This window comes from Hibiscus syriacus, unplaced genomic scaffold (genome assembly GCF_006381635.1).
Source record: "Hibiscus syriacus cultivar Baekdansim isolate YM2019G1 unplaced genomic scaffold, ASM638163v2 tig00112949_pilon, whole genome shotgun sequence".
In the NCBI taxonomy this organism is placed as follows: domain Eukaryota; kingdom Viridiplantae; phylum Streptophyta; class Magnoliopsida; order Malvales; family Malvaceae; genus Hibiscus; species Hibiscus syriacus.
Genome location: NW_024063423.1, coordinates 109,289 through 124,940, shown reverse-complemented (window position 1 = coordinate 124,940; position 15,652 = coordinate 109,289). Strand labels below are relative to the sequence as shown.

The 15,652-nt window shown below is 35.7% G+C and overlaps 2 protein-coding genes and 1 non-coding gene across 3 annotated transcripts; 2 read left to right on the top strand and 1 right to left on the bottom strand.

Moving 5' to 3' along the window:
• The first annotated feature begins 948 nt into the window (after nucleotides 1–948).
• On the top strand, nucleotides 949–1,022 carry TRNAT-AGU. Its single transcript has one exon. It is a non-coding gene; the product is annotated as a tRNA-Thr (tRNA).
• A 1,141-nt stretch (nucleotides 1,023–2,163) lies between these two features.
• Nucleotides 2,164–4,883, top strand: LOC120184795 (proteasome subunit alpha type-7-like). Its single transcript, XM_039189171.1, has 4 exons — nucleotides 2,164–2,198; nucleotides 2,291–2,399; nucleotides 3,681–4,142; nucleotides 4,691–4,883. The coding sequence occupies exons 1-4, from the start codon at nucleotides 2,164–2,166 to the stop codon at nucleotides 4,856–4,858; spliced, it is 774 nt and encodes a 257-aa protein (XP_039045102.1). The 3' UTR covers nucleotides 4,859–4,883.
• Nucleotides 4,884–5,214: 331 nt separating this feature from the next.
• On the bottom strand, nucleotides 5,215–10,155 carry LOC120184814 (L-ascorbate peroxidase 3). The gene is made up of 9 exons (XM_039189191.1): nucleotides 9,934–10,155; nucleotides 9,387–9,511; nucleotides 8,184–8,233; nucleotides 7,225–7,290; nucleotides 7,096–7,144; nucleotides 6,009–6,091; nucleotides 5,830–5,909; nucleotides 5,642–5,744; nucleotides 5,215–5,477 (listed from the first exon to the last, which is right to left on the bottom strand). The coding sequence occupies exons 1-9, from the start codon at nucleotides 10,044–10,046 to the stop codon at nucleotides 5,280–5,282; spliced, it is 867 nt and encodes a 288-aa protein (XP_039045122.1). The 5' UTR covers nucleotides 10,047–10,155; the 3' UTR covers nucleotides 5,215–5,279.
• Nucleotides 10,156–15,652: the final 5,497 nt, after the last annotated feature.

Here is a 15,652-nt window from a genome sequence, read left to right as displayed (position 1 = left end):
GCGTTTACATCTGTGAGGTGTGCCCACGTTATCAATGATTAAAAAATATTATGAACAAATGCTATATTGTAATCACTCAGACTATAAAAAAAATGTAATCGTAGCCTGTATAAATCATGTTTACCTTCCTCTTACTTGCTTACTTTTTCATTTTAATCACTCCAACATGTGCTCTTCTCTTTTTATGATAGATTTTTAACAAATGTAATCTACTCCTCTATTTGTAATAATATTTTGATGTTCCATGTGTACTCATTCAAGGACAAAAGTAGCCATCACCTCCACTTTTTCCTTTTATTTAATTATTATTTTATATTTTTAAAATTATGTAAATTACTTGACTTGTATGTTGAATTTTAAGTACTTTTAATTTGAGCATGACACTTGTATTTTAATATGTGAATGAAAGTGATTTGAAGAGATTTTTTAAAAGATTTTTTGCATTGGATTGTAAATATCAAATTTCTTCTATTTAGTTACCAAGCTTGGAGGTTTAAGTAAAATTTATCTTTAATTTTGAGTTTGACACTTAAAGATTTTTTTATCAAATATTTTTAAATTGAATTGCCTCTAATATTATTATAAATTGATTTTTTTACCAAATATTTTTAAATTAGGTTGAGTTAGCTCTAATATTATAAAATTATAAAGATCGCTAACTTAAGTAGACTTGAACGAGCAATTAAAATTAATTAATAATTTTTTTTTCTAATTTGATCACAAAGTTGTAAACCTCTTGTAGCTTAGTTGATTAGAGCACTCATTTAGTAAGTGGGAGTTCTCGAGTTCAAGTCTCAACAAGAGCAAATTTGACCTATAGTATTTTTAAATTAAGTCGAGTCTAATTATTTAAACTTCTAAAGATTGTCATATTAAGTGGATTTGAACGAGTAATTAAAATTAATTAGCTATTTATTTTCCAATTTAATCGTAAAGTTGTAACATAAAGCTCTTGTAGCTCAGTTGGTTAGAGTACCCGTTTAGTAAGCGGGAGGTCTTGAGTTCAATTCTCAACAAGAGCAAAATTGATCTTAGAGAGTGTTTAAGATAAAGTGATCTTATAAGTATTTTCAATTCGAGAATAACATTTATATTTAATTGTGTAAATAAAAGTATCTTGAAGAGGTATTCTTTAAGATTATTTTTGTTTTCGTTCGTAAATATTAAATTTCTTTCTCTTATCTCACGTAAGATTTAAAATAAATCCATCTATAATTATGTGAATTTTGAACTTGACACGAGTAATTATATTTTTTTTCTATCAAATATTCTTAAATTGAGTTATATCTAATATTATTGTAAACTGATTTTTTATCTAATTTTTTTCGAATCAAATCGAATTAACTCTAATATTGTAAATTTCTTAAGATCTCTGTTTAAGCAGATTTGAATCTAAGTGTCCATAACTTAGTTTCCCAAGAAATCTAAATGTACCTAACGTTTATTAGGGGGAAAACCCAAAGATTAAGAGATGCATGCAACGTTCATTAGAAAAAAAAACAACCCCAAAGATTCGGGACAAAAACCACTTGTGGTGACCATTGAGTAAGTTTTTTAGACTTGAGATGAGTTAAAAGCACATAATGTATTTACGTATATTATTATTGTTAGGGTAAACTATATGTTTAGTACCTAAATTATCAATTTTATTTTGTTTTAGTATATAAACTTTCATTTGTTTTAAAAGCATACCTAACATTTATTTTTTGTTTCGTTTTGGTACATCGCCGTTAAAAACTTAGTGACACTATTATAACATGACACTTTTTTATTGGTAAATTACATCATTCATCACTCAACTAGCTTGTCACTCCTATTTTGGTCATTCAAATTTATTTATTTTAATTTAATTACTTAACTTGCAAATTACTTCAAATTTAATCACTCTATCTTTCAAATATATTTTTTATTTTAATTATTATTAATAAAATAATAATAAAAGTTTCATGTCAAAAAATTATTAATAAAATAAATTAGAGTGATTAAAATATGAGCAATTTGAAAGTTGAGTAGTTAAATTGAAAAGTTTTAAACTTTAGTGACCAAAATAAAAGTGAGAATGATGAATGATGTAATTTACCCATAAAAAAATACCACGTGCAACAGTTCCGTTAAGTTTTATTAGGGAATCTCCCTCGTAAACACAAAGTTTCAGTGACCTGCATGAACTTGAACAACAAGATACTAGCAACCCAAAGGTAATTCCAGTTGGCTGCAAGTGAATCCGATACCCTCATCGCCTCAACTTCTTGCCAAGAAACGTACATATAGTGTGACTGTGTGCATGCAGAAGCAAAAAACAACATTATATATATGTAGTAGCCATTAATGAGAGGGTAGTTCAAGCTAGAAGGGCTTGGAACAATCTAGCAAAGCAGGGCCAGATTCGTGTGGATGAGGTGAGAAGATTTTGTTGCTGCCAGCTCTAAGCTTATGGTGCAATGGCCGCCGACTTTTGACTTAAAAAGGGGTGTGGGGGCACGTGAATCCAAGGCATCTCCACTATTTTTTTAACCTATGAAAGCGTAATTACTGAAGCAAAAGGATCACGTTCTTCAATATCTTATCTTTAATGCCTAGAGAAATGGAGAAACAATGCCGATGTCCACGACATTCAAAGGAGATGATATCGTTTTGTGATGTGATCAATCGTGCGATGACTCCAGTTATTACACGATTGGTCTCGTCGATTAACTATGTTTTCCTCTACACAAGGTTGATTTCGATCATGTTAATTGCAGGAGAAACCCAAAGAAATCCGAGTTGACAATGAATGTGCATTTAATGGGTGACTGATTTTCAAGCATATCTTTGCAGATAAGATCCGCATTTAGACCTGCATATCTATGCCTTTGCTGCTATTTCTCTCTACTTCAAATGAGGTTCAAGACAATACTTGAAAGTTCTTTTCCTTGCCGTTGAATGTGCATATTGCATAACTATTGTTTACAAGATTTCATGTTAAGAGTGGAGATTTAAAAATTTATATTAAAAAAGAAGTACGAAATTATAAAAGTTCGAAGACTTAAATGTTATATTATTAAGAAAAATATAAACAAATACTTAAATTGTACGTAAATTTGAAATTTCCACGAATACACCGCGCCCCAAACATTTGGTGACATGAATTTCACTATCATATTATTAAATTAGTGACAGGAAAGCTTCATGTACTAAAGCATTATCTAAAGATTTATCTTATATTTCTGCCATTTGTTTTCTAGGAAAACCTTGTAGTTCATCCATTCCACATCTTTTTAGTTGCTGCTCTAAGCCTTAGTGTCTCTAAATGATAAAATTATGAGTTTAGCCCCTTTATCATTTAAAGTTTTAAGATAAAGCAACGGTAAACTTGAACTTTGGCCTCCCTAAATGATAAATTTTAATTTAGATGTTTTGCAAATTATAAAATTATAGGTTAAAAAAGTGATAAATTCATATTTTATCCCTTCAAGAAATTATAATTTCCTTATAACCCCCAAAATTTTCTTGATGCGCACCCTTTCACCACATGTTTAAAAGAATATGTCGCACCAAATAATTTGAAGAATTAATGTGAAATACTTGATTTCGTAATTGAAAATATTTATTCCTAAAAGATAGAAGACTGAAAATTATCAAAGTAAAATGGAGGGACTAAATCTTATCCAGAACGCATAGTATAGGGACCTTTTATACAGTTTGACCAAACTAAAAATGAAAAAGAAAGTAAAATTAAACGGCGGCGTTTAAAGGATTTTCATAGTACACAGTCTTCTTGGAGTCCTGGCTTGTCTCCCAAGTTCTTTCGGTCAAAAACACTCTTGATTAATAGGGCTCGAATCGAATGTCAGAGCCATAGGCTTACAGTTGAGGATCCTGCAACTGTTGAATATATAACACGATGCATTGCTGGTCTGCAACAGAAGTATACGCAAAGTGGCGGTGTTAAACCGTTCGGTCTTTCGACATTGATTGTCGGGTTTGATCCTTATACCGGCGTACCTTCTCTTTACCAGACCGATCCATCTGGAACATTTTCAGCTTGGAAGGCTAATGCAACCGGAAGAAATTCTAACTCGATGAGGGAGTTTCTTGAGAAAAATTATAAAGAAACTTCTGGACAAGAAACGGTGAAGTTAGCAATTCGTGCTTTGCTCGAAGTAAGTTTTGCTTTTCACATGTGCATGCTATGGTTGGACTTGGTGGTTTTAGATATACAATACAAATTTGACAACTTGAACTATTTTCTAAGTTGGATTTGCCTTCTCGAATCCATGGTGTGTGCTACATGCTTTTGTATGTACATATATGAAATGCTCTTCTAAGGCTGAAGGGCCTCCGCGTTTAGTAAGTGTTCATTAGATATACAGTAAAAAGCATTACATTGTAAAGTTGAACTGAGCTGGAATCTAGACCATAGACTGTTATCAGGATTCATCAAGACGATGTGGTTTGGTTTCAAATGCAGTTCTGCCTGTGTAGTTGGTTATTTATGTTCGATTGCCCATGCATTGGAACAAATTTGTCCAGTGGCAATGGTGAATTTATAATGGTTGATCATGCTTGCATGAAACTTGGGGCCAGATAAATTGTTTGGCATGTTTCGTTAATGCATTAATTTTGTTGTTTTTATTTGTCCGCGAATGAGAACATCCATGATTCTATTTTACCTGTTTCTTTATGCTTTTGTTCTCTTTCTAACAATTAGGTTGTTGAGAGTGGGGGAAAGAACATAGAAGTAGCTGTGATGACAAACGAGCATGGACTGCGACAACTAGAAGAAGCTGAAATCGATGCCATTGTTGCTGAGATTGAAGCAGAGAAAGCAGCTGCAGAGGCTGCGAAAAAGACCCCGGCCGACCCGAAAGAAACCTAGTTCAGTATCTCATATCCCCATTGCCCAGCCCAGTTTCCCTTGAAATGTGATTCTCTTGTGTTGATTGGTTGGACATGTTGGGTTTTAGTAAGTTTCAGAACTTTTTATTTCCAGCAGCATGCTTTTGCCGATGGTACTTGATTGTTGTTGCAAGACGAATATTTTCTTCCCACCGTAATTTTGTTCAAAATACAAGCAGATATATTATGGATTGAAGTGCTCAAGGGCATCATCCATGTTTTTTGTTATTTACTTAAAATTGAAAGACCTTTAATATTGTCATCCATTTTACGGCCGATACAGCTAAAATACGACACGATGTCATGTTCGAGAAAATGAACTACATAACCAGCCAGTTTTGATAGTACCAATTTCTTATAATAGATGATATTCTATTCTAGAAAGACCGTATTATTAGTTTTCACTTCATTTTCTTGCGGACCTCGTAAAGGTAGCTTAGGATCACCACCGCAGCGGCAACGGCAACCCCAACAGCACTCTGTGCCAATACGGTGCTGTCTTTTACGATTGACTTGGAGCGAACAGAACTAGGAGTAAAACCAAGTTCCGAAAGTTTCTTGTGAGATTCTGCATAGTCTCGGAAGAATGCATCCTCGTCCTGCCAAAATGCCAAAAAATGGGAGGGAATATGTTAAAAGGGTTGGCCAGATTCCAACACTTTCAATCGATCAGCCATGTACCAGCCTAAACCTTTCTGAATGCTAAGGCAGTTACAGTACAAAATTAGCAACATCCTCGAGATCTCTCTCGATGTAGGTTTACCTTGGCATAGAGTTCTACATACTTGCGGAATTCAGGGTCCTCTAACAAAGCCTTGTCTGTTGGAAGTTTCAGAAGCCCTTCTGATTCCCCTTTTAGCAGCTCCCTGGTAAAATAATAGTAAATGGTTTCATACAAATTTAGGGTAAGAAGGAAATTTGATACCTTGCAAATCACAGATTTAATCTTACACGAAGTAGGAGTTATCAAACTTCAGAGGTTCATTGGTCCAAGGGCCATCAAAACCTGATCTCTCTGGATGAGCCCTTCCCTGCAACACCAAAGCCATCCAAAAGGTTTGATATTGAACATATAAACAAAAAAACCAGGCATCGAGAAAAACAGACTAAGAATTATCAGGAAAATGTACCAGAGTATGACCCCCAGATAATGCCACAATATCCTTGTCAGATAGACCCATTCGATAGAAGATGTCCCTCAGATGCGGTGCACCTAACACCGTGATTCAGAAGGGAGAAAAAGAGATGCAAAATTTAGAGCACACAAGTTCAGACTATAGAAACATAAGTTTAGCAAGCATTTAAACAAGCTGATAAGATATGGAGCATTGTATACAAAAGTTTCCACTGCTACCTTGTTAGGTGCAACAGAGGACTACGTGATTACTCCTAAACTCATTACCAAGGGAAAAAACCAACTTTGTTGGAGGATGTCCAAGTAGTTTCTAAAAACAACAGCACAATTGGCCAATGAAAAAACTGCATTGATACAAGTGCCACACCAATCTCTCCATGTATATTGCTCAAATGTCACTATTGTTAACCAATCTAATTTTTGTCACCTGAATGGTACAAAAAGACTCCCGACTCCTGAGAATATTTTGCTGCTGATAGAAAGACTTCTAGTAACTGTGGTCCCAGTACTCCAATTCTTGGCTAGCCTCTAGACATACAAATATGACAGAAAAACCATACTACTAAACTGAGGGTTCTTTTTTATTAGTGGAATCTAAAACAACCAGCAGTGAACTTCTCGTTAAAGTAACCTACACTCAATAAATAAGCATTCTTTGAAAGAATTTTTATTTTGATAAACAGGCAGCAAAAAATGCTTAGAATTCATGACTTGTTCTATTAAACAGGGTACTGACGACACAACAGTCAAAACTCATAATTTATTCTATGAAGCTGATATTTAGTTCATTGGAACTGCAGGAAACACAGAATGCAAGAAACCACATAAATACTAGCCAATAGTACCCAGATTCCAAATTCTTTGAGTACCATTTCTTCCATCCAGTTGGAAGAAACCAATGACAAACAATGCAAAAAGAAGCAAAAGATACGACTAGATTTACTAGATAGACAATCAAATTATCAAAATGTACAAATATTCAAAGCGCTCAAATACCCAGAAATCAGAGTTTACAATTCCTAATACGTGGGGGGGAAATCATTTTTTTTTGTTCCCTAAATGGCTTCAGAAATTTATTTTACCTCTTTTAGCATCTGGAAGTCGCCCTTCCCTGGGGCAGATGTTTGAATCCTACTTGAACAGAACATGGTTAATCAAATAAGTTAAAGAGGAAACAAGCTACATTTGCAAGTTAAGCTCCCTACACATACCTTTCTTCCTGGTACAAAGTCAATAGTCGGACCTCCAGTGACTTCAACAGCAACAACACCAGCAAGCTGAAATTGAAAACGATACAGTAATGAGTAATTCATCATCCAACACATACTCAACAACTTAAATTGAATCCAAGTGCAGCCATTTGTGTGGTGCAACATATGATGACACATACATGAAGAAAGGGAGCATTACCACTGTAAGTATAGCAAAAATTCTCAAACTCTATGAAACTGAGACCTCTCAGTCTCAAGTAATTATTCATGCAGTTCATATTTCAATCACCTAAACTACTATTTTAGTAATCACAAATTTAACTTAATTTACAACCTCTTTTTTGTCATTTAACGAAATCCTACAGCGACTAAGCTACTTCTTTCTTGTTAAGTACCAGCTATCCCCTCAAAATCTAACTCATGATGATCTTAAAAAATTCTAGACCTACCTAAATATTAGTTTCATGCCATACTGTATTTAGTTGACATACTACTACATTACAGAGATAATCTAGTTAATTAAATAAAAAATATGGCTTCCCCTGAAGAACCTAAACTGCAGAACTTTGCCTCAATATTCAGCAAGGATTTTAGATAAAAAAAATTTGGAACTAATCAGTGTGTTAATGTTTCTTTATTTCCCCAATGTGTTCAGAGCAGAACAGAAGCATGCAATGATATCCTTTAAAAGGAAAAAAATTAGACATTAACACACTGATTAGTTCCGAATGATGCAATTAAATTTGGAATAAAATGCATGATCTCTTTCAACTTCAACTAATCAGTGTGTTAATGTTTCTTATTTCCCCAATGTGCTCATAGCAGAAAAGAAACAGAGGAAGCATGCAATGATATCCTTTAAAAGGAAAAAAAAATTAGACATTGACACACTGATTAGTTCCGAATGATGCAATTAAATCAGGAATTAAATGCATGCTCTTTTTCAACTTCATAATTACCTGGAATAGATCTGCATATGTGATCTTAGGATGTTTAGCCTTCACTTCCTCTGAAATGTGTCAAAGAGAATATTCTTAAGTAGGAATAAACAAATAAGTGCAAACATATTTTAGTTTTGAGATGTATATTCTAATATAAACTACCATACTATAAATATGAAGATATACTACGAGCTAAGCATGAAAATATAAAAAATGTAGCATATATATAGAAAGTGTCAAACATTTTTACAAATTCAGCTCAGATGGTAGCTGGTAAAATTGAAACCAACAAATTACGAATATTGCCATCTTTCTAGCACTAACTTTCAAGGGATGACACAATTGAAAATCAGACGATAGAAGTTCTCACCTTAAAAGTTAAAAGAAACAGTTCTTCCAAAAGAGGCAACAAACAAAGTACCAACCACCCAAATGACTCAAACCTAATGGAGCCACACAAGTTCAACCTTATGTAACGAGATCAAAAGAAGACCACTCCAATCACCTTTTAGTTTATATCATTCCAATTTTCATTAGGATCATACAAACTACATAACCCTGAGCTAAAATTTTACTAAGAAATTTCAGAAGATCTGACATACTCCTTTCTAATAATCAAGTCGTGCTGGCATGTGAAGTTTTGATGTAAACGGTTCTGTTAAAACCTATGTTAACACCACTCCTTAGCATAATTGGCAATCGGCAGTCCTGCTTCCATCTTATAAAGATTTCTAACCCTTAGAAAAGGAAAATACAAACCCTCTCTAGTGAGTGCAAAGTAACAATCATTTCAGCATTCCAGATTCTGAAATCTATATACCAACAAGAATGGACTTGAAGTCACAGCAGAGTTATTTATCTCATTCCTTCAAAATTAGAATCATTATCATATCTGGAACAGTGGAAGCTAAAAGCTCAAAAATTCATTTTAAATGTGAGGTAATACACAAATGGAAAATGTATTTAAACTACGATACTGTGGATATGATATAAATCCCTAAATATAATGTTGAAGTAAGTCGATCCATATTTTCCAATCTTGAAATGCTCGCAAGACTACATCCTTAGTTAACTAATAGCAGCTATGAGTCGAACTATTGCATTGGATGTTAATTACCGATTAAAAAATTAATCCATAAACATTCACGAACATAACGGTTATATATACCTAGATAAAAGAACTAAGAAATTAAAAAAGAAAAAACAGTGTTAGAATCAAACCACAAAATTCAAGAGCAATCTTCAAGCCGTTATTAGCGCCGTGTGTGAGCTCTTCTTCATTCCTTATGGATCCATTTGGACCACCGGTCTTAGTGCTCACATCGTACGTCCCTGCGTCGTGCCACCTAAAAAAACAATCAATTCAAAATGAGAATTTCATCAATACAAAGCTAAAATTAGAAAAATAGTAATAATATTACTTCGTATCTGTTTTCAGGTTGATCTGTTATTTATTAATTAGTAGCACCTAATTTCATTTTTCATCTTGTTAGATTTTTTTGAATCCTTCATAGAACAAACAACGGAGAAGAATAAGAAGATAAAGAAATACACTAAGCGAAGCATGATATTTCTTGAGAATTCATCAACAAAAAAGGCTAAAATTAAAAAGATGAAACTAATAATAACATTCCTTTGCCTCTATTTTCAGGTTTATCTGTGAAATTTCTTGATTATTAAAACTATAATTTCATTTTTTTCTTTTTATAGTTCTTGATTCTTTTACATAAACAAACAACGACGACAAAGAAGAAGGGGAAGAAAGTACGCTAAGCGCAGCATGATAGGAGCGCAGTTCTTCAAGGCGATAAGAGCGCGGAGGTCTCGACGAGCTTTGTCGATCTCCTTGAGATACTCGGTGTCGACTACTGGAAACGCCATTCAAATGCTTTCAAGCTAGCTTCGATCAGGCTATGGATAGTAGCGGAAATGGTCAAGGTCTCAAGGATGAGCTCAATATATATTTTTTACAATGATTTTATGTTTGTGTGCGTGTGAGCTTGTTTCTTGGGATTTGGAAAACCAAGAGAAGATAAGCCAATGAAACGGGGATTAGATATCGTGCTGTTTGGACTATTTGGGGCCTCGGGAGTTGTACTCCCCTGTGACCGAATTCATTGTAAAATGAGTAGGATCACGATCTCTCATTATTAATAGAATGAGTAAATTATACGGGTAATCCTAATATTTTAGGTCCGTTCAATTTTAGTTATAGGTTAAAAAATATCAATTTTCTTCTCTTACATTCGTTCGATTTTAGTCAATTAAAAAAATAAAATAAAATCTAATCATTATTACATGTGTCCTAATTAGTCATTGCAGCACTAATCCATCTTACCCTTCATCAAATCGATTGAACTTTCATTGTAAATATTGAGTCATTCAGTCGATTCAAGACTGTTGGTTTTTGGCAAAAGTCCCACATTGGTTGTGTATAAGGAGGAGGGGAAATTCTTTTGTTATAAATAAAGCCCTCATCCTCCTTAGTTAATCATCCCACAAATATAAGCCTTCTTCTATTTTAAAGGCTATTTGTATTCTTTCTCTCTTTGTAATATTTCCTCTATTAGTGAAATACTTTGGTGTTCTCTTTTATGTCTATTTAATAGCTATTGTCGGGTATAGTTGTTGTCAATTATTGTCCTATTAAAATTACTTGTCTTGATAGTTCTGTCTAAGGAAAGTGGGTTTTAAGAGGGATCATTGTGACCCCTCCTCTTTCCTGGGAATCTACCTTGGGGTGATTTTTAGTACAATCGTTTTCACACTAGTCACCTAGATAATAGTTTTCAAGGTGAATCTATTATTGGTGGAAATTAACCCGAATTTCACAAAAATTGGTATCAGCGCTCTTGGTTTATTTTAGTATGCTCTGTGGTTGCGGCTTAGGCTGATCTTCCACATCAGAAAAATTTCATTGGGATAATTGACATTCTGCATTGGCAGCTATTAAATAGAATTTGTAGCAGAAATGGCAGACGCTTCTTCATCTTCAATTTTGGCAAGAAATGCTGTGACAAATGTTAGATTTGCAGTGGAGATTTTTTATGGCACCGGTCATTTCGGCATATGGCAAAGCGAGGTTCTAGATGCCCTATTTCAGCAGGGTCTAGACATTGCTATTGAAGGAGAGAAACCAGATGATGTTGAGGAGAAAGAATGGAAGAGGATCAATAGAATGGCATGTGGTACTATTCGATCGTGTCTTTCTAGAGAGCAGAAGTATGCATTTTCTAAGGAAACTTCTGCAAGTAAATTGTGGAAGGCACTGGAGGAGAAATTTTTGAAGAAAAGCGGTCAGAACAAACTCTACATGAAAAAGAGACTGTTCCGCTTCAACTATGTACCAGGTACCACTATGAATGATCACATTACTAGCTTTAATCAGCTGGTGACTGATCTGATGAATATGGACGTGACTTTTGAAGACGAAGATCTGGCTCTGATGTTGATGGGATCACTTCCTGATGAGTTTGAGTATCTTGAAACTACTCTACTTCATGGGAAGGTTGATGTGTCTCTCAGTGAAGTAACTGCTGCCTTGTATAGTTATGAATTGAGAAAGAAAGACAAACAAGAAAACACAAGTGTCGAAGCAGAAGCTCTTGTTGTTAGAGGCCGTTCCAAGAGTCAGAATAAAGGAAGCAGAGGGAGATCGAAGTCAAAGTCCAGATTGAGCAAAGATGAATGTGCATTTTGTCGAGAAAAAGGGCACTGGAAGAAAGAATGTCCCAGGCTAAAGAATAAAGGCAAACATGAAAGGGGGAAGGCTGTCTCAGAATCAAATGTGGTCGAGTATGATGATGGAGATTCAGATTTCGCATTCGCTGCTACGCCATCAACCAGCTGTTCCAGTTCATGGCTGTTAGATTCAGCTTGTAGCCACCATATGACCCCCAATAGAGAATGGTTCTTTGATTTTAAAGAACTAAAAGGTGGAATTGTCTACACAGCAAATAATTCCCCTCTTGACACACTTGGGATTGGTTCAATTCGCTTGAGGAATCAGGATGGATCAATCAGAACCTTAACAGGTGTCCATTATGTACCAGATTTAATGAGAAATCTCATCTCTGTGGGAACCTTAGAGTCAAAAGGTTTAGAAGTGAGGGCAAAAGATGGGATTATGAGGATTATCTCTGGTGCACTGGTGATAATGAAGGGAATCCGAAAAAGAAACAATGTGTATTACTTTCTGGTAGTACAATTGTTGGGACAGCAGCAGTGGCAGCTTCTACTGATGAACAGGAGTCAGAAGCAACCAGGTTATGGCATATGCGCTTGGGGCATGTTGGTGAAAAATCCTTGAAATTACTGATAGATCAAGGATTATTGAAGGGTGCTCGGGCTTGCAAATTAGTTTTTTGTGAGCATTGCATCAAAGGGAGTGAAATTTGGAACAGCAATCCATGATACTAAAGGTATTTTGGATTATGTTCATTCAGATGTATGGGGGCCTTCCAAGACAACTTCATTGGGAGGAACACACTATTATGTCACCTTTGTTGATGATTTTTCCCGGAGAGTTTGGGTGTATCCAATGAAGACAAAAGATGAGGTGCTAGGATTTTTCCTTAAATGGAAAAAGATGATGGAGACTCAAACAGGCAGAAAAATCAAACGTCTCCGTACAGACAATGGTGGAGAGTACAAAAATGATCCATTTCTGAAAGTCTGTGAAGAGGAAGGTATTGTTAGGCACTTCACTGTCAGAGGTACACCACAACAGAATGGAGTGGCAGAGCGTATGAACCGGACATTAGTGGAGAAGGTTCGGTGTATGTTGTCTAATGCTGGGTTAGGCAAAGAATTTTGGGCTGAGGCTTTGGTCTATGCTTGTCACCTTGTCAACCGCTTACCATCGACTGTTATTGGTGGTAAAACACCATTAGAGAAATGGTTTGGAGTACCTGCTACAGATTATGATTCCTTACATGTGTTTTGTTCCACTGCATACTACCATGTTAAGGAGTCAAAGCTGGATCCAAGAGCAAATAAGGCGATTTTTATGGGGATCACCTCTGGTGTGAAAGGCTATCGTCTTTGGTGTCCAGAAACAAAGAAAATAATCTTCAGCAGGGATGTTACCTTTGATGAATCTACCATGTTGAGAAAGGTGACTTCAGAAAAATTGGAGCAGACAGATGGAACTCCCAAAAAGGTGGAGTTTGAAGGAAGCAAATTTGTCCCAACCAGTAAAGAAAATGATGTTGACTCTCCTATGGTAGAAGAAGAGTCAGGTGAAGAAGAGGTTCAGACCCAAGAACCTCCACAGCAACATGAATCAATTGCACTCAGAAAGGGAAAGAGGACCATTAGACAACCTGTTCGTTATGCTGATATGGTCTCTTTTGCATCACCAATTTCAATTGATGACGTTCCTGCCACTTTTAATGAAGCAGTTCAAAGTTCAGAACATAAAAAGTGGAGGATTGCCATGAATGAAGAAATGCAATCCCTTCAAAAGAATTAGACGTGGAAACTAGCTAGTCTTCCGAAGGGAAAGAAGGCAATTGGGTGCAAGTGGGTATATGCAAAGAAAGATGGATTTCCTGACAAGAATAACATCCGCTACAAAGCAAGATTTGTGGCTAAAGGCTACGCTCAAACGGAGGGAGTTGATTATAATGAAGTATTTTCTCCAGTTGTAAAACATTCCTCCATCAGAATTTTGTTGCCTTTGGTAGCGCAGTTGGATTTGGAACTAGTTCAGATGGATGTAAAAACTGCATTTTTACATGGAGACTTGGATGAGGAAATCTACATGACTCAGCCAGATGGATTCAAAGTTGCTGAAAAAGAAGAGATGGTATGCAAATTAGAAAAATCGCTGTACGGATTGAAGCAATCTCCAAGGCAGTGGTATAAGCAATTTGACAAGTTTATGATAGGGCAGAAGTACACAAGAAGCAAATATGATCATTGTGTGTATTTACGCGAGCTAGAAGACGGATCCTATATATATCTTCTTCTTTATGTTGATGATATGCTGATAGCTTCCAGGAGTCAGACAGAAATTGCGAAACTAAAGACTCAATTGAACAGGGAGTTTGAGATGAAGGATCTTGGTGAAGCGAAGAAGATTCTAGGCATGGAGATATCAAGGGATAAGAAATTGGGGAGGCTTTGTTTGTCTCAGAAAGAATATCTGAGGAAGGTACTAAAACGTTTTGGCATAAATGAGATGTCAAAACCAGTTAGTACACCTCTTGCTCCTCATTTCAAGCTCGGTGCATCCATGTCACCTAAGGATGATGCAGAACGGGAATACATGTCAAAGGTTCCGTATGCAAGTGCTGTTGGTAGCTTGATGTATGCAATGGTGTGTACGAGACCCGATATTTCACAGGCAATTGGGGTTGTGAGCAGGTATATGCATGATCCTGGAAAGGAGCATTGGCAAGCTGTGAAATGGATTCTGCGGTATATTCTGAACACCGTAGATGTTGGTTTGGTCTTTCAGCAGGACAAACAAGATGGTCAGTGTGTAGTTGGGTATTGTGATTCAGACTATGCAGGTGATTTGGACAAGCGTCGATCAACTACTGGTTATGTGTTTACATTTGCAAAGGCACCAGTCAGTTGGAAGTCCACCTTATAGTCAACAGTGGCTTTGTCTACTACAGAGGCAGAGTATATGGCAGTTACAGAGGCTGTGAAGGAGGCAATTTGGCTTCAAGGGTTGCTTGGTGAATTGGGAATGGAACAAAAGCACATCAAAGTGCATTGTGACAGTCAGAGTGCTATTCATTTAGCAAATAACCAGGTTTACCATGCAAGGACGAAGCACATCGATGTTCGATATCACTTTGTACGAGAGATTCTAGAAGAAGGTGGAGTCATAATCCAGAAGATTCGGACCACTGAGAATCCTGCTGATATGTTGACAAAAGTGGTAACTGCGGTCAAGTTTAAACATTGTTTAGATTTGGTCAATATTGTTACAAATTAAAAGATTGTTTTTTTTAGAGATATGTGTGGAATTTGCCAAGGTGGAGATTTGTTGGTTTTTGGCAAAAGTCCCACATTGGTTGTGTATAAGGAGGAGGGGAAATTCTTTTGTTATAAATAAAGCCCTCCTCCTCCTTAGTTAATCATCCCACAAATATAAGCCTTCTTCTATTTTAAAGGCTATTTGTATTCTTTCTCTGTTTGTAATATTTCCTCTATTAGTGAAATACTTTGGTGTTCTCTTTTATGTCTATTTAATAGCTATTGTCGGGTATAGTTGTTGTCAATTATTGTCCTATTAAAATTACTTGTCTTGGTAGTTCTGTCTAAGGAAAGTGGGTTTTAAGAGGGATCATTGTGACCCCTCCTCTTTCCTGGGAATCTACCTTGGGGTGATTTTTAGTACAATCGTTTTCACACTAGTCACCTAGATAATAGTTTTCAAGGTGAATCTATTATTGGTGGAAATTAACCCGAATTTCACAACAAAGATGTCATCGAAATATTTTAAATCTAATTGTGAGTGGAGATGGTGT